Raw genomic sequence first — 25,465 nt, forward strand, 5'->3', positions numbered from 1 at the left:
TTGTCATTTATGAAACAAAATGACGTTGAATAATGTAAAGGGTCTAACTTTGTTCCACAGAAGCAAGGAAATTCAAAGTTAGGGCAGTTACTCCATCCAGAACTACACATATTGTGCCCATGCACTGCAGCACACTGAACTGATCTCAAAACACTGCAATACATAGGGCACAAAGGATCCAGTCTTAGAAATATTATCAATAAATACATGTACGGTCACATCAAAAAACTAGTAGCGATCTAGAACAACCTCTCTCACTTGGGTCTATGATATGGACAGATTTGTACTATAGCTGTTTTATAATGCAAGGAGAGATGAAGTGCATGACATGGCCTGTATTTTGTATAAATCAGAAAAGAAGAAACCCTGTAATAAATTCAAGGTAGAGTCAATCAGGAATGGAATGGTTTTGCTCTGGTATTAAAAAAAGAAAAGAAAACCATATCACCTACATAGCAGCTTATTTGTATTGTACCTGGTGCCTGATGATCTGAGTGTATTCTTTGACCAAGTATTTGGGGTAAAAATTTTTGCTTGCTGTATCTGTCTTTTGAGTCTAAGAACTTACACAAAAATAATTTAATTACTTTTTTGGTGCCAATAAACCACTATTTCAAACCTGCATCAATAACCAAGGTATGAAAAGCCTTCAGTGCCACTAAAACTGCAATTTAAAGCCAACTACAGTTTGGGGGAAGGGAAAAGAAAAAAAGCTCTAGTGTACTTCAATTTGGTGCCCAGGACAAGACGACATTTTAGGAATTTGAGATCTCTGCTTGTCTTGTGCTTTTCCCCTTCCCCCATCATCTCTCACCTTCTTGATTATTACTTCTCAATAAATGAGAATAATAAAAAATTGTGCGAACACAATCATTAGGCATCTTCCAAATACTGTAATTAGACATGGTAATCCAATATTACTTCTGCCTGAAAATATTTAAGTCCTTTGGTTAAATTTGGCAAGAATCCATTGGGACTTCGTGTACATCATCTTACTGAGACCCTGGTGCATTAAATTAAGCTTTATCAATAAACCAAAACAGAACTAAGTTTAACTGCAAAAGTGAACTCAAGGATTAAACTGTTTTTACAAATACTCCTATTCCACGTGAGGATAACCTACACTTAACACAATCTGCAAGTGGAAGCATCACTCCCTGACAGTATAAACACTATTAGTGTATGCATAAATAAGCTTCAAGTGTTATTAATTGAATGGTGACTGTCACACCTCAAAAGAAATGCTTTGAGAAGCAGCAGATAATTATACTATATTTTCTTTTAATAGCAGGTGCTTCACACTTTTAAAAGTTTTAGCATCTCTACAAGTAAATACACCCTTAGATCAACTAAAGATTTCAGCAACAAAAGACTTGGGGGTTTAACTTGTTTAAAATTACTAAAAGTCTAATAATGCAAACATCCAAAGAAATAAAAGCCAAGTTAGTCATTTCAGCAGATGGCATCCTTGATTCAGTGGATATTACTTGTCCTTCTTAAGATCTTTGTGTGAAGAAAAAAAATCTACATACAAGGCATCTGAACTTTAAGTCTATGTGTTAATATGCAAAGTGATGGGAAGCAGACAGTCTCTCTTGCAAAGGCAAAGTGCTTAATAATGTAAGGCCAGCAGATGTGAGGGTTTGTTTTAAACTGTGCTTCACTATGAGTTGTCACTAGGCACAGCTGGAAGAGGGACAGAAGGCCACAACTGTTCTGAACTCTATTCAGGTAGAAGAGTGTGACAACTTCATGTTGATCAGGTGCAAGATAGTGTAAATCTCACTCTGTGGCCATTTTCATCTCTTCAGGACTCTCTCTAGATGGCCTGAAAGAAAATATTCACTTACTAAGGGAGAGCAAACAAACAAAGGGAAGAGGATGATAAAATGCATAGTTGCAAGATTACCGTATATTGTGAGACTGCATAAACATGGAAAGCTTTAGAACGTAAATTGCAAAACTAGACAGAAGTTTGCCATGGGACCTATTCTTTATTTTTTGTTCATGTGAGTAGCCCCCATTGGAGATATTGGTATTATACATATGAGTAAAATGCAGGATCAAGCCCACAATTGCTAATCTTGCCCCCTTATGTTATTTATATCAATGGTTGCAGTCACATTCTTTACACTGCTTTGAAACCACAATCCACCCCCTAGTTTTTACTTCTAGAGTATTATAGAATAACAAGTTCTTCCTAAAACCCTTTCGCAAACCCACAATGAATAGTTTCCTATTCATAATAAGTTTGTTTGTTTTTACACGGTCTGTGATTCACTTCACATCACACTAATCTACTTACTGATATATCTGCAGAGGCCATGGTGTTTGTGATGGGGTGGGAACTGAATTTGTTGGACTCACTAACATGGCACTGTATATGTTAGAGGCAACCACCAGTATACAAAGCAGTATGGGTCCTATGATGGCTCCTTCCAATCCTAGGTAATATGCTCCACCAGCTACTGCGAGGCCTGTCAGGTAGGGATGGCCACCTCTGGAATTACAGCATAAGGAGAATAAGTTACTATAAAGCAATATTTTATAACAGCAAATAATATCATTTATGGAAATGTGGATTGATTAGCAAATGTTATTTAGCATATCAAGCTGATGGAACTACAGATTGCTATAAATGTTGCGAGTACAAACATTCCAGTATTATTTAGTATTTGATCTTGGTAATGTCCACAATGCAGTAGAAACTTTCCACATATTGAAGAAGGAACAGTCTCTGTTACAAGTAGTTGACTCTAGGTAGGCTTCAGATTTCAAAATGAAATGCTCAAGGCTAATCATAAAACACAATCTTTGTAAAGATTTTTGATGACAATTTATAAGATGGCTGGCAACATGTGTCTTCATGTAACCTCTAATTACTAAACGATGACATGTCATGTGTGCCCTAAACTGTACACATGCTAACAAGAGTAGTTTGTAGATTCACAACATTTCATATTCTCTCATTGGAATTCGTTTTTATTTGCAGAATGGTAATGGATAAACGAATGAAAATATCATAAAGCCATTTAGGAAACACAGGCTTGGGAGCAGCCTAATAACTGCTCTCAAAGACTGTAGCAAGTATCTCAAAGATGATGCCCTTATGTGTTGAGGCCTGGCTCTCACCCCTATCACTGTTCTATACAGCAATACTAAAGCTGCCATTCGAAATACTGCCAATACTAAAGCCCTGCTTCGCTAAGGAAATCCTACAACAGAAGAAGCCAACACTACAAATAAAAGATGGCAAATGAGCCACTTGCAGGGAGGTAACCACATAATTAAAGACTTGGCACGATCCCACACACAAATGCACGATGGAAAAGCATCCATGAGTACAGCTGGGTTAGGGAAAAAGGAGGAATATCTGATTATTTTCAAAAAGTTTCCTTTTAAATTCAAAATTAAGCTGAAACTTGAAATTAAAACTTGCTCCATAGTTGTTTAAAAAGAGGAGGGAAAATTTCAAACATATCTAAAAACATCAGGGAAAAAATTATTCAAAATTTCAAAACTTTCTACCACTCCTAGTAAAAAACAAACACAAACACACACGCACACACACACACCCCCCCCCCCCACAACCCCCCCCTCCCCCCCGCAAGTAATTAATCTAGCATCTGGAAACCACTCCTAAGTGATGTGTCCTAAAGAGATGATTAAAAATGGGTCAAAATGAGAATATTTTATCTGTACCTCCCCCCACTGCCATACTTTAGCAGTTCAAATTAAATGGAACAGTTCCAAAGCACAAAACTAAAACCCAACCAACAGTATTATGCAAAAAACAAAACTTAGCCTGCTCCGCATACTTACAGCACATAAGCTAGCATACTGACAATAAATAAGGAATTGTGTGGAGAAGCTTGCAGTAAAATAAGTAGTACACATTTTGAGGGGTGGTTTTGGAACTGAATATAAGGGAATGAGAATATTGGTTAGTCAGGCAGAGTTCTGGCGGTTGCGGTCAAACTTCTACACAAAGCACCAAAGACTCACCACAGTCCCGACTTATGCCACCTGCACTATTGCTGTTCTGATCTTTGTCACTACTGCACAGAGTGGGAGCTCAAAACATAACAACTCAGCTTCACTTGTGACATAAATCAGATCTAATATGCAGCAGGGGCAGGAGTAGATAATTTGATTATGAGAGGGTGGGATTTAGACAGACCTTTTGTTACCCTCATTAAAAAAAAGTGGACTTGTGACTAATTGCTGAATTCTTTAACTCTTTGTAAATTTTTTCAACGGTTGTGTCAACTTTAATTTTTTTGGTCCAGGTTGTTAAATTACATAGGCAGCTGCTGCAACAAGTTGCCTGATGAGATACAACTAATATCCATTTATACATTTAGAAAACCCTGCATAACCCAATTATAGCTATTTCTAATGCACTTAATCGAATCTACAATGCAGCAGAGTGTTTGTGTTTTATTTAATGGGAACAGTAGGGTTTCTTCTCTAACCCTTAGTAAATTCATCTCTATCAGAGGCATTTTATAGGCAGTAAACAGAGCCATCTCATCGCAGCTGAAAAAATTCTAATGACTAAATGGAAGAATGAGGTGATTGGCTTTTTAATGACCACTGTCCCTACAAGCATAAATAATCTATCATTGGAGAACAGTAGTAATTTATACTTCACTTACTGGAACAAATTCATGAGAAAAGCAACCAGTGCAATAGTCTGAAGAAACTTAAGACTACGTATATTTTCAAGGACCAGTTCTCTCTGCACAGTATCATTACCTGGCCCAGTTGGATGAGACCAAAAGATTTTAAGACTATGGCAAATCTGGTCTTCCCACAGAATAGAAATAAACAGTCTACCTAATGCTTTGATTTGATGAACATCCCTAGGTGCATTATAATAAAAATTAAGCTGTTCCAGCATCTGGCTAAAATAATTTTAGAGTTATACTAGATGTACAATTACTCCTAAAGGCAGAGACAGCAGCAGTGCCTAAGAACATATTTTTATATCTGTACATCACTACAAGGTTGTGACTATTCCTTGCAGATGTGGACCTCAACCAGAGTTATTTTTGTCACCTCCAGACTAGATCACTGCAACGAGCTTTAATTGGAAAGTTGAAAGTTTCAGCTGCCTGCTTATTATTCTGGATGCAACTGAAGGGTTTGGATTTGACCCTACATAGGTTTGGAGTTTCTCTTCTCTCTCAACAGTTGAAATCAGAGGGAAGATCAAGCTGTTATGGCCACGTTTTAAAAGGTATTTAGGTGCCTCAAGTTGCAGATAGGTGCGTAGTGGGACTTCTAACAGCATGTAGGTTCTGAACTCCTACAATGGGGGCTAGGTGCCTAACTATATCTTTAGGGATCTAAATACCTTAAAAAAATCTGACTTGTAGTCCCTAGATTTTTACATCTGTTGGTTAATGCCAGAACATTCTTAAGGAGAGCCCCAAACTCTGGTACTCCTACTTAACATAAGAATGGCCATACTGTGTCAGACCAAAGGTCCATCCAGCCCAGCATCCTGTCCACCGACAGCGACCAATGCCAGGTGCCCCAGGGAGAGTGAACCCAACAGGCAATGATCAAGTGATCTCTCTGCTGCCATCCATCTCCACCCTCTGACAAACAGAGGCTAGGGACACCATTCCTTACCCAGCCTGGTTAACAGTCATTAATGGACTTAATCTCCATGAATTTATCTAGTTCTCTTTTAAACCCTGTTATAGTCTTAGCCTTCACAATCTCCTCAGGCAAGGAGTTCTACAGGTTGACTGTGCGCTGTATGAAGAACTTCCTTTTATTTGTTTTAAACCTGCTGCCCATTAAGAACTAGGGGCCACCAAATAAAATTATATTATGGGAACAAGTAAATAACTTTTCCTTATTCACTTTCTCCACATCACTCATGATTTTATATACCTCTATCATATCCCCCCCTTAGTCTCCTCTTTTCCAAGCTGAAAAGTCCTAGCCTCTTTAATCTCTCCTCAGATGGGACCCGTTCCAAACCCCTAATCATTTTAGTTGCTCTTCTCTGAACCTTTTCTAATGCCGGTATATCTTTTTTGAGATGAGGCAACCACACCTGTATGCAGTACAGATCATAATTCAACCTCCACATGAAGGGAGTTTGGAAGAAACGATCACTATGGACTGATTAATCCATAGTTGCCTACTACTGGGTTTCTTGTGCCTTCCTCTGAAGCATCTCGTACTGGTCATTCTAGAATGAAGGTACTGGACTAGATGGACCATTGGTCTGATACAGTATATATGGCAATTCCTATGTTCCTGTATTTGTTTCCGTTCTTGCTCAAGCAAAGCCAGAGATGGCTGACTTTCAGGGTATGATGTAAGACTTAAACATGCAGACTACTGCTGACTGGTTGGGTAGAGAGGAGAGTGTTGTGGTACTACTGACATTCTGAAAAGTAAGATTTATTAGTTTATTATTATCATTAGTATATGGTTTCAATAAACCTGTTCATGTGCTTAAAACACTGAAAACACCACTATAGTTTGGACAAAAGTTAATTAAGGCAAGAATGTGATCCAACATAAAAAAAATAGCATGCTTTGAGAGGTCTTCAGTGAGACACTTACCCCGATATATCTGAGTAGATTGCTGTGTCTACAAAGTACGTTGGCAACAGGTGAAAAACCAAGAGCAAAATGGCTTTGCATCCTTCTCCCTGGGTGAGCCACAGATCTAGAATTGCAGGTATAGCTGCCCAGTATGTTCCCAGAAATGGAACAGCTCCAAGGATTGCTGCCAATGCTAACATAATAGAGTACATCGTAAGTCAGAAGTTAGGAAGGAGAGATCAGAAAACATAATATTTTACAAAAAATACTTCGGGTCAGATTCTGCCACTTTTACTGTGCAAATAGCCCCATTTAAATCAATGGGACCACTTGGAAGAAGGCACAAAAAAAAGTTGCAGATCAGGCCTTTGGAGTATACAACTCTTCCTTTTTTTGGTTATTACTCCCTCTCCAAAATTCTGATACCTAAATTCTTTCCATATCAAAAATGTTTGATTGTGACATAAAAATGGATGTGAATAAAAAACAAGCAGGAGAAGCAGTCTTTTCAACCCAAGGTAGAAACTTCTATTTTACTCCTGGAGGAATTCTGAATTGTGCAGTGGTGCAGAATTTTGCAGAAATTAACGTTGTGTGCGCAGAATTTCCTTTCCCCCACAGAAATGGGCTGCAGCGCTGCTGGCTACCACTAGGGGCCACTAGACCCAGCAGAGCCCAGCTCACACATAGAAGACACTGCTGGCGGGAGGGGGATGGAGCTAAAGGGTTCCTGACAGCTGCAGTTCCCAGCACATACTGAGGGACGGAAAGGGTAGTGCTTCGGAAACTCCATGCAAGCCTAGGACTGAGCATCAGACTGTTTCTCCCTCTGGATCCCTGAACTTGGGGGGGGGGGGGAAGGGTATCTGGGCAAAGGGGGCCCCCCCCGGGGCGGGGCCCGGGGGGGGGGGGGGGGGTTCAGGTGTATTGGCTGGGGGGGTGGGGAGGCATGCAGCTGGGCTCTGGGCGGGGGAAGGGAGCAGAGAAACAGGAACTGGGTTGTCAGACATTTCTTTAACTCTACTTCTGGGGGAATCTTTGTGCGTGTCTATTGTTACAGACATTCTTACTGACAGGTATTTTGAAATAAATCACAAAAATAATTGAAATTGGCGTGATTATGTAGTGTTATTTTGACAAAAACATTGTAGAATTGTGCAGAATTTTAAAATATTGTGCACAGAATTTTACTTTTTGGCACAGAATGCCCCCAGGAGTACTATTTATACACCAATACAGTTGTGATCAGAAATATGGAAATTTAAAAAAAAGCTACCTGTTATTACGGTTGCCCAACACTTCCCTTTTTTAAAGGCCCTGTTTTCAGTTGCTTACAACTTTGCTAAACTTTAACCATTTCCACTGAAATTTTACATGTCATGCCATCTGCCTGTCTCAGGTGGGCCTCCGCGTCCGTCCCCCCCTTTAATAAAAGCTTCAGCATTTCCAAGAATGAGGCTAGGAAAAAATTCTTTGAACAGCTCTACCATCCCATGCTTTAGAGCAGGGACTGGAAATCTGTCAGGGATGTGGCTTTTGCTGTCCCCAGGACGTATGCCCAAATTTGACTGACCTATAAGTCTTTGAAAAGTAGAGATTTCAGAGAATGTAGGTGCTAAAAAAAAGATTCTGTCCTCACTGAGCATGCTCCAGACTCTTACAGCTGCTAATGTCAGATGGGGCATGCGCCAACGCAACAGAGTGAGCAAGCATGCTTCATTCCCTCACAGCTTGTGTGCGTGTTAGTGAGAGACAGGCTTTTGCATATGCCATCCCCACAGACCACATGCTCTCTCTAGCCCAGGGCTACAGGAGCAAAGACAGATTTCCTCCATTGCGGCTGCTCCGCAATGGCGCCGACACCAAAAAGCCTCCCTTCTCCTGTGCTCTTTATGACAACCCCCAAATTGCACTCTCAAAGCGTGGGAAAGGAAGCAGTCTTATTGCAGAAGGGTCAAAAACTGGACTGTTGGAGGGAAAGGAGTAGATTAGGACAAGATGTCTGGTGAGCCTAGGACCGCACCACAAACCTTAGTTCTGGCATTTCCTTACTTCTGAGTGCTTGAATTTGAAATCTTAAAGTTCCTTTAGCATAGTTTGCATGTGTAATTATTAATATTTCAAACAAAGGTCTTTTTACGGGCAATATTTAATCACTACTGCCACTGCACAATAAAAGGATACATAGCTACCATCTGTAAAATAAATAACATTTGTTTTGGTTCTTACCTGATGGTATGAAGACAATATTAATTCCAAATATGGTGTGAGTGAGCCAGGTGTACAGTCCATAGAACCCAGCCATTTTGAGAGAAGCATCAAACACACCTCTAGAATGATCAAAGGAACCCAATTAAACTACTGATTACGAAAGTGGGGGAAATATTAAAACACATGTCCAAGTGCATCATACTACTAGTGAAGTAAGTTACTTGGTTCAATTCTAATGATGAATAAATTATCCATTTATTCCCTAGGCCAAAGGATGCGTTCAACTCAAAGTGGATTTTTTTGATTTGCCAAAATTTTCCACAATTGTCAGATTCTGTTAAACCCAAAATGATTCCCTCCCCCCATTTTTTCTAAACTGCCTGCGAGCTGAAAATTCAGTTATTCACACAGCTCTACTTATTAGCTTTATGTGCCTTCCCTTGCTAATCATCATCTACATCATCTCTCCGCTGGGGCTGAAGACCCCAATGATTTCAACTTCCTCCTGCTATCTTCTCCCTGCTGCCACCTTACTCCCACATTTTAGGAACTGTATAATGTATCAAATGTTCTTGTAGGAATTTATGTATATCTAGTAATTTAAAATGCACCTATGTGAAGCTGTGGGTATATATACACACAACTTAAAAATTAGGACTAATGTTTCAAATATGAAATCCTCAAACAGACCTAAACTAGAAGCTCGTCATCCAACACAAAACATTCAGCCACTTGCCCAGAAAAGACATGGTGGAGAAAAAAAAAAAGTTTTGCCCAGTGACCTGAAAGTTAACATATTCAGATCAATATGGGTGGCAGGGTGGGGAGGGAGTGGTTTACAATGTTGTTGATGCTTCACTGAAAACACCCTGAGCACTATAGCTGATCTCATTTGCCATAGTACCACATGGGGAAAGCATAGTCTGAAATAAAATATTTCGTGTCCTGGTTAATGCAAAATATACAATATATTTTAAATTATGCTAGAAGGAAACAGCTCAAATCTTTACAAAAGAAAAACAATTACATTAAGCAAGCTAAACGTCAGAGCTTGTGTAAAAACTTCAAAATATTAAGATACTATATTTCAACTATCAGATAAAACAATCAGCGTTATTTCTGCACTCTCCTTTTCTATTACATTGAATGCAATATGCCAGTTTTCGCTACAAAAGTTTAAAGAATATAATTTTCTTGTAATGAAAGTCTGTTTACAGAACTAGTTCTGTTTTTAATTACTTACACTATCAAAATAAATCATATCTGAAGTGTCAGAAAAAAATATAAGTTCTGTTCTGATTAACTGAAATTCCTGTTTTTTTTACCCACTAGCTTCTCAAAACTAGTGTGGCAAGTGTTAGTTTAAACCCTGTATACAATTTTGTCTGTAGTTGGTTTCCATGTCCAAGATCTTTAGATCAGTGACTTTTAGGTTTTGGTGAGGAAAGCCTTCACAGTTGCTCACAAAGAGGTAGTGCTACATATGTACCACCAAGCCCGGAAGGAAGTAATAAAATACCATTTCAGCTATACCTACTGAGGGCTCTCCTCCCAGTAACACTAAGAATTCATCTCTTCCCTCCCATCTTTGCCTAATCCCTAAGCTCTTGCCAAAGTAGTTTCCTCCTCTGTCAGGCCCTTCTAGCTCCTGAACCCATCCCAAGGCGTTCCCTTCTAATGATGAAGCAAACCCTTCTTCTCTATAACAAGGATCGGGGTCTGCAACCATTAAGTGAGGCCCCTAATTGGGGAAGTGAATTTTTTTTTTAAAAATTGCTATATAACTTTTCTTATTTTGAAGGCTCCTGACAAATCATAATTAGGAGGATTACGTTACGCTTTAATACTTAAACATTGGTTGTGGGAACCCAAGTTCCAGTATGGGTTAATATAAAACTTTTAAATCCTCAGGTTTATACTGTCCTTTGAAACGGAGTATGAGCTGCTACACAAATAAAGTTGAGGTTAATATGTCTAGCCAAAACAAATCACTGAAAAGTATCCCACAGTGTCTCTCTGCTTACTCTCTCTTAGAAGATGCTTGTATACTTTGCCAAAATTAGTATGATACATGTCTCCAAAGAGATTTTTGAGAGTGGATGGATATTAGTTTTTAGTTTATGAGCTCTGGCTTGAGGCAGGTGTCTGAGGTACCAACCTCACTTGAAATTAAACTGTTCCATCTATAGCTACTTGAAAGAGATTTTTGGGTACTCAGTCACTGAAAATTTCCCCATAGCCTATGAAAGAAGAGAGGACTGTCCTACTGTGATAAATGCAATAGTAAACAGAAACAACTCCATGAGCCAAAAAAACCCTTTGGATTTCTAAATATAACTGTGTATTAGAAAACAATTGCAAATCTGCTTTCGGCACACAGGAAAACACTGGAAATAGAGGATCAAATTTATTAAAATGAAGTGAAATCTGTAAGAACTGCATCCACTTATGCCCTGCACTTGGAGCTTAAAATAAAGGCATTTCAGACATGTCTTTTATAATTAGCAATAGCTAATATATTTTCTTAGTATGCCAGCGTTTCAATGAGTATGTAATCTGCAAAGATCACTAAGAACTAATCTCAGTGAGACCATAAAAAAATCACTACATATCTTTAGAGCTGCGTATTTACTTAGATAAGTTATTTTTGTTAATTACTTATTGATAATGCAGTAGGCAGAGCTTTTAAGTAAGTCTGATAGTGTTTACACTGATAAGCCAGTTATTCATTATGCATATGCCATTAGAATAATAAAACTCAGGAAATTGACTGGACAAGCTTAAATTTGTTACACTCAAAACTTCTCAACATTTGGATCCAATTTCTGCTATCATAATCATGAAGCACATCTCTGAATGTGAGCCCAGTTAGTCATTTTAGTAACGGATATCAACATTATGCATTATCTCCTCCATCTTTGTGATGACAGACCCTCAGAGTGGTTTTGTGCAAAAATCATAAAGTTCTATATTACCATAAAAAGTGGCAGACCTTTTTGAGCCAATTTAGCAAACTAACATTTTCACTCACACGGAAAAGATTAATTTGAGCTTTTGAAGCTCCTCAGATGTGTAATCCAATAGGGAGCTGTGAATGTTCCTCAGTCTTTACATGTTTCAAAGAAGTCAGAAAGCCAAATGCAAAATGTATTACTTAGGAACACCATGTGGATGAGCTGTGGTCTGTAAATGGGATTACAGAAATTCAAGAACCGTGTATGGCATATCTTGATATTCTTGGTTTTACTTAACTGCAAAAGGCACACACATGAGAAAACAAAAGAATAGTAAGAGTGCTCACTTTGTGCTATTCAAGCTCAAAATATGGGGGTGGAGGGGTGGGGATCATGCTGGATCCCCACGTACTTCTGGATAGTTACATAGCAGCAGTGGCCAAAAATACATTTTTCTCATTTCTACTTAGCCATAAAGCTGTAGATTCTACTATGGTGATTCCTGACTTTTTCCAGTTAGTACTGGATTAGAATTAATGCAGTGAGACTAGAGCTTCCTGTTAATTTCTTAGTGAAATTTACGGTTATTTTCTCTAATTAGGCCTTAAATGAGTTGGCTCCTGGTTACCTCACACTACCTTTCCCCCATGAGATACCTCTGAGATCACATGAGGCAAACAGCCGCTAGTGTCACAGAGAAAAGACGGAAGGACGACATTTACAAGTGAGGGCTTCTGGACTGTGGAATCTGCTTCAGCTGAAAGTATTATTTTACTTCCAGAGCTCTCTACAAGGCCTATTTGTTTTCTAAAATTTTTCCTGAGCACTGGGGAAAGAGGAGCAAATGGACTGGGCCAGAGGGAGAGTTTTCATGTGAGGCAGTAGAGTGGACCTATGAGGGATCAATTTATTGGACACTATCCTAAACTACCAACATGTTTTTATACTAAGGGTACATGCACTCTGTGCACTGGATGCAAATATAATTAAAAATTGGAAAAAATATGCTGTTCCAACAACTTGTAAAATATAGTACAGTGAATAGCATGTCAGAAGCCAGCTGGTGGCCTGCCACAGCGCAGCGGCCAGGTATCTTCACTGTAATAGGGATAAGGGAGCTCAGGCAACCTAGAATACTTGGTTTACTTTTCGTCTCTCAGAGAGATTCAGGAGATACACAAAAGGAAGAGAAGTCAACTTTTCAGTCATCCCCCAGCCACCTGCTTTAGCAAAAATCCTCTGCCTTAGTTATTAAGTTGGCTACAAGACTGCAAACTAATGACGAAGCTGAAAATGCCGCTTTTATCAGAGTGCCATTTGGCAACAACAGGACCCATCACAGGCAGGTAACTTGCGGAAGGGAGTCAGTACACTGGGAGAACTGGTAGTAACCATAAATTATAAGTATGAAGTTAGGGAAAGGAAGAGAAAAAGACATCTGGGGAGTAAAAAATAAAATAAATTTTTTTTACTATCAGCTATCCTGTAGAGAATGAATAGAGACATTATTTGAAACAGGGGAACTCCAATATTCCGCCTCATACAAACCCAGGAAAGACATGCTAACAAGAACAAGCTTTACACATTTTTGTTAGTCACTGAGGAGAACCTTACTACAATTAAAACCCCGTACACTTGTTTAAATAATGGAACTACTGGGGGGTGTTTATACTTTGTGCATCTTAATACTAAAAAGTGATAGCAACTGTTTAAATATCATGTATTACTTAAAACTTTATGTAATACACAAAGATAGCCACACTTGCAATTGTAATGGGGAGCATGGACACAGGAACTGAGTAATTTAAACTGATGCTCTCACACCCTAGATACCTGTCAACTTCCAGCTCTGGATACATCTCTTAATTCTCCAAACAAGAGGGGTCAGGATAAATCTAGAGAGGCAATACATTCAGAAAAAAAAGTTACTGGTAGGCAACTTCTCTCCTTTATCGCACTGCCTGAGCATGAAGCCTGCTGTAGGAAATGACTAGCTAGCAGTGAAAATCCTGAAGGAAAGCTGTTAATTTAAAAAGACTGAAGCACTACTCTTCAAAACGGAACATCCGATCTAGACTGAGAATTGAGAGAATAATGTTTTGTACAAATAAGAAATGAGCTGCAAGTAGCAGAACTGAAACAGCTTGTTCGTTAAGATTTTTTGTGAAAAGCCACAATCTTTTAGCCCTCTTAAAAAAGTTTGCCCTATCAAGAAAAAAAACTAATAATATTTCTTTATATATCCAATTCCACCATGAAGATGTAAAAGGAAAAATTATGGCAAAGTAATTGACTGATTCAGTAAAATTCGGAGACCACTCTACTAAACAAAATGATAGGAGATCAACACTACTTTGGTCCTTAGGAGAAGGTGTAAACAGGATCAAGCGTGTGTGTCATCAGAGCTTGGCTAATGTTACAGCCACAAAGAAAAACGGTGAACGTGCAATGTGAAGGAATAGGTAGATGAGTTTTCAAATTGTAGGAGACTTGTGAAAATTAAGTTTAAATACAACAAACTCATCCATTTACAAATCTGGAAATACACTTCTACCATATCCTTAAGAAGCCATTTTACTAGGTACTAAGTGGGGGCGGGGGAGAGGGGAGAGACTTGGCCCCATCCCCTGCACAGTAAAAAGGTAAGCAGAGATAGTTATGTACACTTTAGCTGTAAATCAACAAAGGATTGTCTTTATGAGCCATAAAATGTTCCAAAATAAATCAGTCAATGGAAAAGAATTGGGCCAGCCTTAAGTTTAGACCTATATCAGCTTGAAAAAGACTTCCTCCAACATGACTCCTTAGAAGATGTTTCCCATAATTTCAATAGCAAAGATGTGATTGACTAAAGAAACGCAGGGTACATTTACACTGCAATTAGACCTCCAGTCAGCTGGCACAGGCTAGCTGCAGATCTCAGGTTAAGAGGCTTTTTAATTGAGATGTAGACATTTGGGCTCAGGCTGCAGCCCAAGCTCTGGAACCCTCCCACCTCACCGCGTTCTAGAGCGGTGAGGTGGGAGGGTTCCAGAGCCCGGGGCTCCACCCTAAGCACCTACACTGCAATTAAACAACCTCTGAGCACGAGTCAGCTGGCACAGGCCAGCTGCAGGTTTTTAATGGCAGTGTAGACATACCCACAGTGACCCCAGCTTCAACAGCCCAGCAACCACACTATTAGGAGAGACTTGGGCTTGAAGAACAACAAAATGTAGGTTCCTGAAGAGGGATAATATATCCAAGAACTACATCTGTTGAAGTGAACAAGATCACTCAGGTCCTGTCCTGCCATTTCAATGTGTCTACATTCTCTGGCACAGAACACTGAACATTGTGTGTTCCAGTTTGACAAGCAAATTTACATATGGATTAGTCCACTTAACAAAAAAACAAAAAACAAAACAAAAACAAAAAATCCAACCACTGATTCCTTTGAAGACCACTCAGGCCTGTTCATAGTAGCAACTTAAGGTGGTTTTCACTCCTCCACAAGCAGATGAGAAAGCATTGACCTTGTTCATGGTGCACCATGCATGAGATTTACTGCATCTTGTCATAGCCAGACCAAGATCCTCCCTGCCTATTCAAGTAATAGTCTGCCACAATATTACTAAACAATTAAAAAAAGAGTTATACTAATCCCGTGCAGGGAGGTGGTTAGGATTGTGACTGCTCAGGCTGGTGAAGAGAGGAAATGAGGGATTGCGATCAGGTAGAGATTTTATTTTGCATCCAAGGAGCATGCACATGCATGACCCTGATAGTTTACTGCATTGAGAGGGGTGGCAATTTGTAAGACAGTGCTTGTTACTCCTAACACGTGGATCTGCAGAGGCGATATAATGAGGAGAAAGTTAAAATTACATAGTTAATCTCTCAAAATGCCTTAGTTAAAGTTGCACATTCATTTATTTATATATTATATACACACACACACACCCACACACACACACACACACACACACCCCGTGTATAGTTTTATATAAGGTATAATTAAGCATCTTTATATTAGATGGTATTTAAATATACTTGTATTTATTCAAGTAATTTTAATATGCATCTTTTACCCTGTACACAATTATATAATAGTCCTCATACAATTTCATACCTTAATTGTATGTAATTCTGTTTATATACACTTATAAACACATACCATACAGATATATAAATATTATATATGTTTATTTATATACAGTCCAGAGGAGAACCGGATGAGAATGAAAATACACAAACAACACTTTCTGGAAACCTGCTATCTGGTTGAGGAAAGAAATTTTAGCTTTTTAAATTACTGACCCCCATATAATGCTAGTCGCTATATCTGGTTGAGCGATAACTAAAAGGTCAGGCACATGAGGCAGATGGTAACCACAAAAACAGAGTGAACAACCTATGTCGGTTACAATACTGACCGTGTTTGTTAGAAAACAATATGGAAGCTCTTACACAACCAGCTAATGTTAGCTAAATATACCTGATTTCCCTAGTTCAGAGAGCCTAGAAGAGGATAATATTTTCCTCAGACAAGTGATTTTGTGCACTGAGAGTAGTACCGTATATTATGAAGGTCCCATATGTTTTTTGCAGCTTGACCTAAATGCTGCACTGGAGTGTTGCAGAAGACTAGAAATTCTGAAGTAGCTCTGGATAAGTTACAAAATAAATGGGAGGAGGGTTTGCAGAGTAAAATGAATGAACAAACTGAAATATGCCTTTTATTATTTAATTTTATATTAAAATTAAGTTTATATTCACCCTGAACATTAATTTTCAACAATAACTGGTTCTTATCTAATGCTTTTCATCAGTAGATCTCAAAGTGCTTTAGAAAGGAGATCAATATCATTACCCCATTTTACAGATGGAGAAACTGAAGCACAGAGAGGGGGAGGGGAAGTGACTTGCCTAAGGTCAACCACCAGGTCAGTGGCACAGCTAGGAATAAAACCCAGGTCTACTGGGTCTCAGTCCCATGCTCTATCCTCTAGGCCACACTCAGAGAATGGTATTAGTCCAGCCGTTACAGCCAACCATTCAGGGACAACTGGAGATTTGAAATAAATAAAGCGAGGGATAGTTTAGGATTTTGGAACATAGGAAGGTATGGGAGGCTATTTTAAGTTGTGAAATAAGCAAGTTAGCTCGTTATTTCTGTTAAAATTACCAGCAGTAATTAACCAACAGTTAATTATGACATTTAAATTATCATTAGGTTTCAAAATTAACACTCCACTGTGATCATCAGGTAGTTCACCCTTTCCTTAGAGCTAGGGTCTGCCTCATTCTGCACATAACCTGAAACATCACTGAATTAATTTGGAATGTGAATCTGAAAGGTTTTCACCACCAAGGCCAAAGCATAGATTCTGGTACACAAATCTGATTCAAAAAGTGGATTCTATCCTGATTTCAGAAAGGCAAAAGGGGAAGAAGGAAAATTTTGGAAATGCCATTTTTAACCTTCTACCACCACCCTATTCAGACATTATACTCACTGAAAGCAAATGAACACTATATACACACAGCCAAGAACTATAAATTGTGAAAATGTAATACACTTTTCTGCATTCTTATGAGCCATAAGTCTCTGTAAAAGATACTTCTGCTACTGAAAGGACATACAGTTAATGCAGACTTTTTCAAGACTTATTAAACAAATGTTAACAAAAACTCACTCAATTAAAAAGGTATACTATTAAAACTGCAGTCAAAAATTCACACATTCTAGATTTCCTGAGCATATTATACACTTTTACCCTTAAAATGCTGGAAGACAATTGTTTTCTCTGGGAACTGTATCACCATCTCATTTTCTCCACTATTTGACTATTCTGTGAAAGCAATAGCCTGGATACATTTAGGTGATTGATGCAGCTTTTGCAGAGAGCAACACAGCTCTCTACATCTTCTAAGTTACTACAATAAAAGCTTTTTTATCCGGCACGTCACTAACCCAAAACCTCTATAAACCGGCATTTCTGATCTTCATTGAAATTCCGGTTGGTGCTCGGCCAGCAGGGGGTTTTGGCGTGGGATGGGGTGTGGAGCGCGGGCTCTGGGAGGGAGTTTGGGCACGGGAGGGGATGTGGGGTGCCAGATCTGGGAGCCGCATACCTCAGGCGGCTTCCCACAAGTGGTGACCTGTCCCTGCTACTCCTAGGTGAAGGTGCGACAGGCGGCCCTGCGCGCTGCCTCCGCCCTGCCCTGAGTGCGGCCTCCGCAGCACCCATTGGCTGGGAACCGTAGCAGCTCCCATTGGCAAGGACGGCGCCTGCGGGCGGAGGCAGTGCACAGAGCCGTGCCTTCGCCTAGGAGCAGCCGCGACAGGTTGCTGCTTGTGGGAGCCGCCCAAAGTGAGCGCCCCCCAGATCCGGCACCCCCTCCCACTGCTGCGAGTGCCCTCCCACACCCAAACTCCCTCCCAAAGCCCGTGCCCCAACCCTGCACTCCCTCCTTCACCCAAACTCCCTCCCTCTTAGTTAACCGGCATTTTTCACTTACCGGCATCCCCCATTCCCTCAGCTACCGAATAAAACAGCTTTTACTATAAATAAAAGTTCTCAAGCGTTAATAGAAACCTGATTGAACAATAAAGGCACTGTAGCTCTCTGCATCAAACATTGCCTTTTCACTTTTAGGCAACTTTGGTTCAGCCCCTTTCTTTGTCAGGAGAACCTTTTCTTTAAAATCTGGAGGCCACTTTTCCATTTGCTTTTTAGGAAAAACTCTGATCATTTGGGAGAATTTTCTATAACCAACCAAGAATCTCAAGATTTTGAAATGTATTAAAAATGGATGAAGAAAATGATAACACTTCTCAAATGGAAAAACACTACTCATCTTACTGATGTTACAAAATTTGAGCTTTTGTTCATAAGAACGTTTCAAGAATCCAGTCAAAACACTGAACTGGTCGTATGACTTCTATAACACTGGTCAGCCCCCACCAAAAACTGAAAGCTGCAGTAACTAAGCCACAGCCATACCCGTGTGCATGCACTCATGTGAAAATATCGCACACACTAAATTGCACTGAGGCCGTGACAACATGCAACTTAGTAATGTGCAATATCTCCACCAGAGCAAGCAGAATGGGAACTTCAGGGAAGAAGGGTATGGTGCATTCAGGAAGAGAACGACATGCTGCTAAGGGAAAGGAAAATGGTTCAGGCAAAGGTGTGCATGCTGCTACTAAACAGATCCCAAACTTGAGAATTACCACTTCATCCAATCAGAAATGAGGAGACAAAATCATCATCCCTCTACTTTTAGGGATACATGAATCAAGGTGGTAATAGTCAATCAAAGACACAGTGAAGTAGTTGGGTTATTATGAACTAACTTCATAGAAAGGACTTTGACAGCCTCTAGTGCCCTCGGAAAGCAGTTATCTGGTAATTTACACCCCAGCCCTCAAAGTACTGCTTTATTTTAAAACAATTACATTCTGAATATTTTCACTTACGGAAGTATTAATGACTAATAGATACAAAAGTCCTGTAAAATCTAATAATGCTAGTTCATATCTGAAACAAGTTTTATTAGCCCTGAGCGAAAGCCTCAGCAAATATTTCCATCAACTCAAGGTAGTGTCATCAACACCTTCTCTGGCCAACTAACGCTGCATGTTTCTTTTTCCAAAAGTCACCAACACTGCTGCTATCTAGGAAATATAAAGTTCTTTATGGAACAATGGAAGGTATGTTCTCTCCTAGCCGCGGAGCATTTGCCTCTGCAACATACCCAAGACCTCCTGGCCTAGGGAATGAGAAGTCTCAAGTGGTAGTACAAAGCACTATCTAATGAATGACTGGGTCAGCCCAAAACAGTATTTTATTTATAATTTTGAATCATATCCCATATGCACAGAATTCAGTACAGATGATCACTTTAAACTAGGCAGGACAAGCTTCTTATATGAACCAAAATTCACCAACATATTTTTAACAATACTATTAATTTAAATACATAATACTTAACTCTCTTGGGGGTATCTGAAAACCAACACTAACTCCCAATAATTCTAATTTACTTGGACCTCATATGAATGAATTATTAAGGAAATAAACAACTAGTCTACAGATGTAGAATTGATCAGATTATATTCTCATTACTTCGATTAATTGTAAAATGTAAGCACATGCAGCTTCAGTATCAAGACACATGACAAATCTTGGTTTATTTCGTCAAACAATTAAAGATTGGTCCCCTTGGTCTTATCTAATAAATGGAAATTTCAGTCACCGTAATTGGTAATAAATGATACAGATCACTGAATGGGTTATTTCAGGAACAATGGTTGTTCTAGCATGCAACTGAATCCTGAAGAACTGTGTAAGTCTGCCAAACATGATATTTCATGGGAGATTAACAGCCCCTATTGCCCCTCTTCCACCATTGGATCTGGCTGAATTTTAAGAAACACTTCACTACTGATGTATTATTCATTACACCCTTGGATTGCCAAGTAATCCAGTTGACTGATGTATGTTCTTTCCTAATAATTCAAGCTAAGTTTAGGATGGATTTTTTTTTTTAGTTCTAACTACGTCAACCTAAGCACTACGCCTCTTGGGGCAGTGGAGTTATTAGGTCGGTGTAGTGGGTGACTTACATCGGCACCAACAACGTTGTAGTGTAGATACTTACAGAGTTAGGTCAACGTAAGCTGTCAAGTATAAACCAAATCTGAGGGGTAAGAGAGAGTGTTGGAATTTACGGGGTGTGTGGAAAACAACTGTACTCACAACACAGTAACTAGTTGACCACTGGGGGCGGGGGGGGGTGAAGGAAGTTTGGGGGTGGGGGTGGGAAATCCCTGTAAGGAATAATTATTTATCTTGTTATTTTTCAGGGTTTTACACTTGGGTCTCATGCCTACAGTGAGTAATTATTTAACATTTTTGACCTTCTAAAACACCCGAAACTTGGTTTAAGAGCTCTATCCTGCTTAGCATACACCAATCTCAAGCACATCATAGGCCCCCAAACATGCCCAGTCATCTCTATTGAAGAGCAGAAAGTAAGATCTTCCCTAATTTCTAATTACATTTAAAAAAGAATTAAAGGAAGGAATAATACCACATACGAAAGGACAACAGATAAAAGAGCTGCCTTCCAACTCTGAAGGAATCTTGCAAGTGATCTTGGTAAAGAATGAAAATCACAAGGTAAGTAAATATACCATCTTTATGCCAGATTCTCAAACTTAGAGAGAGAATCTTGAGGGATGTCGCTAATTAAAGAGTATAATTACAAATGAAATAAGGGTTACTATCCACAGGTATGATTTATTTATTTATTTTAAATAAAAGGTGGTAAGATACCTCACAAGGCATGAAACAATAACAAAAATTTCAGAACACGTCAACAAAAACCAAAACTTTGCATCAATGTCACTGGTTTCCATTAAAGAACATTCTGAAACTCAATAACTCAAACAGGTGGGAGGAGCTGGTCTTATATAGATGTATTTCAGAAACAGGTACTATAAGATAAGGGGACCATATAAGCAGTATTCGTCCTTAGAGACTGAATTTGTGCAAACTGTGTAAAAGTATTGAGCAAAACTAACAGGTTGCTTTGAATAGAGCCATGATTTAAACATTCCTGTGACTGACAAAGGAAGCTGTTCAGTGTTGGATACAATAAATCTTCACCTGACTAACTGCAGGCCTGCCAGATCATAGCTGTGAGAAATAAAATCAGTCATTTCAACACAATTCTTTAAGTTACGGTATTACCTAGGGAACTGGTATTAACAAAAACAAAGAAAACACTGGATGAATTTTCTAATGTCTTAAGTTCATTCCAAGTTCAACCCTAGGACTTAGGGCAGTTTACATTACAACGTAAGCCCAGGGTTCAAACTAAGGCTCAACTCTAACCCCCCTTCCATCTACACAAAAACTGTGTTAACTCAGGGCTCAGATCCAGGATCCCAGGACCTTGCGGGGTTGGAAGGCCCGAGCCTGACCCAACTTGGACCCAGGGTTCAAGCCTTATTGCTTTGTAGTATAGATGCTGTCCCAGCGGACTCGGGCTCTGGGAGTTTGCCAACAGTATTCCACAGTCCCATAGGCTGACTCTCTTGCCCTCTGGAGTCAAGTTTGGTGGACATTCAAGTTTTCCCACAGTGCACCACAAACAAAGGGCTAGAGCAACCAAATTTTGCAGAGGGTACTAGGAAGTCTGGAAGACGGGTGGTTGGACTCAAATGTGCATAATGAAGTATAGATGCTGGAGCCCCAGGTTGGGACCCATGGTTCAACAAGTAATGGCAGGGTTTGCTAACTCAAATTCTACTAACCCTAGGTTTACATTGCAGTGAAGGCATACCCTCAGAGGCATGATTCAAAGCAGGATCCACGTGAATGTATGCTCCAAGTACTTAGAAGACTATTCTGTGGGTTGTTGCACTGCCCAATTGTGGGTCTAGCTCCCCGCTCCCATTCTCAAGTGCACCTCCACAATCTGAATTAATGAGAAAGGAACAATCAGGAGTGGAACACATGGCGCACAGCAGAGGGCCAACCTGAGATGGGCTTGTCCACACAAAGGCTCATAGCTCGATCAGTTCAGGGAGAAGGTGTTATCAACTCTGCGGACCTGGCATCAATGGAACATAGAAGAATAAAAACCACTACAGATTGTCCATGGGAGACCAAACTGCACTTGGTAAGTCTGTCAAACATGCTATTTCATGGGAGATAAACAGCCCCTATTGCCCCTCTTCCACCACTGGAACCTTTGCTGAATGACTGCTGAAAGCCAACACACAGACTGTACTACTGAAGTCTCTCATTGACCCAAAAAATTCAGGCAGAACCCTTGAAGCATGAATCATTTTTGGTTGTACTTTCCCTGTTCCTATGAGTGCATCTTACCTAGCATTTGGAAGTATTTCACACTTCTGGGCACCAACTCATTTTAAATAATAAATAGTAAGTAAACCAGCTGCATAGTTATGCCCTGTTGAAAAACCACCAATGTACCAACTAAAATTGTTGCTATTGATTGGAAATCAGACAAAGGATACTCTGAATCTTGTTTAAAGAACTATGAGCAATAGGAGCCATAGCTGAAGTTGAGAATCACTGGGTAACATTTATGAGGCAGCTTCTTCACTGAACACTATCAGAAAAGGACTGACTGAAATGTTCTGGGGCCTCAACTCAGGTGCCTGGAACATGCCCCGTCGGGTAGTGTTTAGAGCAGCGGTTCTCAACCCGAGGCCCAATCAACACACAGCTGTGGCCCCATGTAACATGCTCAGGGCCATAGTTAGTATATACATGATGTGGCTGCAGCCCACATACTACACAGAGAGCTGCATATGCGGCCCACAATGGTAAATAGGTTGAGAATCACTGGTTTAGAGGCATGAGCACCAAGAGTGAGAATTATGCACTCATGATACCTTTAGAGAAGATTATAAACTTCATCTCTGGTAGCTCCCATTACACTAATATCTCTAAGTCATTTGGCAGAGGTGGGTGCACAGAGATGTTTTGAGGCTGAATTAATGGTTGTAAAATGCTATGAGAGTCTAAGATGAAAGGAACTAGAGGAGTGCCATTATTATGTTATAATTCATACCAGCAGAGTATCTTGATCCTATTACTGTACATCCCAGACTATTATTCATCAGCATGTGATTTAACTAAGGCTACAATGAGGTCACGGAGGTCACCAGTGTCATGGAACCTGTGAAATTTTGCCATTTATGTGCTGCCCTGCTTTAACAGTTTGTTAGTCTACTTTGATCAGCTGCCACGCATTAACAATTCGCTAGTTTGCTCTGATCTAATCACATTTCAAAGAGGACTAGATCAAAGCAAACTAAAACTGTTAACATGCAGCAGCAGCAGGGTCCACAAGGTTCCCATTATTATAGTGTGAAATTATCTATTTCTTACCAAGACTGTGCTGTGAATTACGAACTGTTTTATCATGACAAAAATCGTATCTGTAGATTTAATATATAAGCCATATCAGATGCACATGCAGTTTTAGCTTATTACTCTCCTTCAAGGTCAGAATCTGGGAAGAATGGATTTCTTTTTAAAAAAAAAAAGAAAAGATACTTGCTACACTGTGACCAACAAGCAATTTTCCTGCAGACAGCCTGATTAACTGGGAGAATCATAATTATTTTTTCAAATGGCATGAGATCTGACAAACAGTGAACAATCAGATATACATATAACAATAAGCATCAAACCACACTAGGAGTAATAATTCAAGATACGTCCTCACCATTAGTCTATTCTGACCATTAGTCCTCAAGAAATCAGTCATTAAGTTCAGCAAAAACTGCCTTATGGAAACCAGATTATTATCACAAAAATAGTAAGTCCTTTCATTCTCCTTTCTGCCGCTCTACATAACCCACTGTATTTATTCCACCCTCAAGGTTGCAGCTAATGTATTGCATCTATTGATTCCAAGGCCAGAAGGGACCATTGTGATCATCAAGTCTGATCTGTATAACAGTCCATAGAACTGCCCCAAAGTTCCTAAAGCATATGTTTTGGCATGAAGATCCCATATCAGGCCAAGTCTATACTGAAAAATTAGATTGACATAGCTATGTTGCTCAGGGTCGTGGAAAATGTCATGCCCCGAGCACCATAGTTAGGTCAACCTAACCCCTTGTGTAGAGGCAGCTAAGTCAATGGAAGAGTTCTTCTGCCAACCTAGCTACTGCCTTTTGGACAGGTGGATTAACAATATCGATAGAAAAACCCCTTCCATCAATGTAAGCAGCAGCTACACTACAGCACTACACTGGCACAGCTGCATGCCATCACTGGACCATTGTAGTGTAGATATACACTCAGTGTTGTGGCAAATTCTGTAGATGTGTGTGCAACTTAACATTCAGGGTAGAATTTAGATTAACAGAGTGAGGGTAGGAAAAGAAAAGCATACAGGGATTAGGGAAACAAGGGTAGACTAAAGAGACCCGATAGCACACACTTCTGCATATCTTTACATCTGCATTCTTTTAAAGTCAAATTTGACTTCTTGCATCTTCAAAATAAAGTCTCTGTCAGCAAGGCAGGCCAGCATCCCCTTATACTCCCCAATCGTTGGCTCTGCTTTATCTACGGCTGATGCCCTGTTGTCTCTTTCCTTCTCTACACCTTGCTTCTCTGGCTTTACTTCTCTCCTCCCTTAGTTTCCATCCCCTCCAGTTCGTTGTTTTCCTATATACTGAACCAATCCATTGCATTATCTGTGATATGGGCCTACAAAGTGAAACAAATTCTTTGGTGAATGGCACTCTGCAGCTAGGAGTATGCACACAGCCCTAATCAACAAAGCAAAGAAGCTAGTCTGTGCCACTGTGCGATCAAAGATGCTATATAAACGTATGGGGTCATGGAAAGACAACTTGGGAAAAACTGGCCAGGCACTAACGCATAGAAGCAGGATTGCAAAAACAGGATGAGTTTACTTAGTGCGGCTCTACTTAGTAACCTAATGACATGCACACAGTCCAAATCAAAAAAGCAAAGAAGATAGTCTCTGCCATTGTGACTGCTCTGTTCCCTCATGCCATGGGATGAAAAGCAGATATAGTCAACCATACTAATGTTGGTAAGCTGCTACTGTAAGAGGATACCTAGAAACATCTTTAGTTATCACAAAATAAGTAACTGTATAATTTAAAACAGTTGTATTATAAAATGTCTCAGTAAAAAAAAAAAAAAAAAAAA

The 25,465-nt window shown here is 39.6% G+C and overlaps 1 protein-coding gene across 1 annotated transcript in view; it reads right to left on the bottom strand.

Moving 5' to 3' along the window:
• Nucleotides 1-706: 706 nt before the first annotated feature.
• The window catches only part of TMEM245 (transmembrane protein 245), a 130,780-nt gene continuing 106,021 nt past the window's right edge, over nucleotides 707-25,465 (bottom strand). Inside the window, exons 15-18 of the mRNA XM_024209262.3 lie at nucleotides 8,803-8,903; nucleotides 6,592-6,766; nucleotides 2,306-2,500; nucleotides 707-1,828 (exon numbers count right to left, since the gene is read on the bottom strand). Of these exons, the coding sequence (XP_024065030.1) occupies nucleotides 1,783-1,828; nucleotides 2,306-2,500; nucleotides 6,592-6,766; nucleotides 8,803-8,903 (517 nt within the window). The 3' untranslated portion in view covers nucleotides 707-1,782. The remainder of the gene's footprint in view (nucleotides 1,829-2,305; nucleotides 2,501-6,591; nucleotides 6,767-8,802; nucleotides 8,904-25,465) is intronic.

The sequence above is a fragment of the Terrapene carolina genome, unplaced genomic scaffold, assembly GCF_002925995.2.
Source record: "Terrapene carolina triunguis isolate 2854851 unplaced genomic scaffold, T_m_triunguis-2.0 Scaffold183, whole genome shotgun sequence".
NCBI classification, from domain to species: Eukaryota; Metazoa; Chordata; order Testudines; family Emydidae; genus Terrapene; species Terrapene triunguis.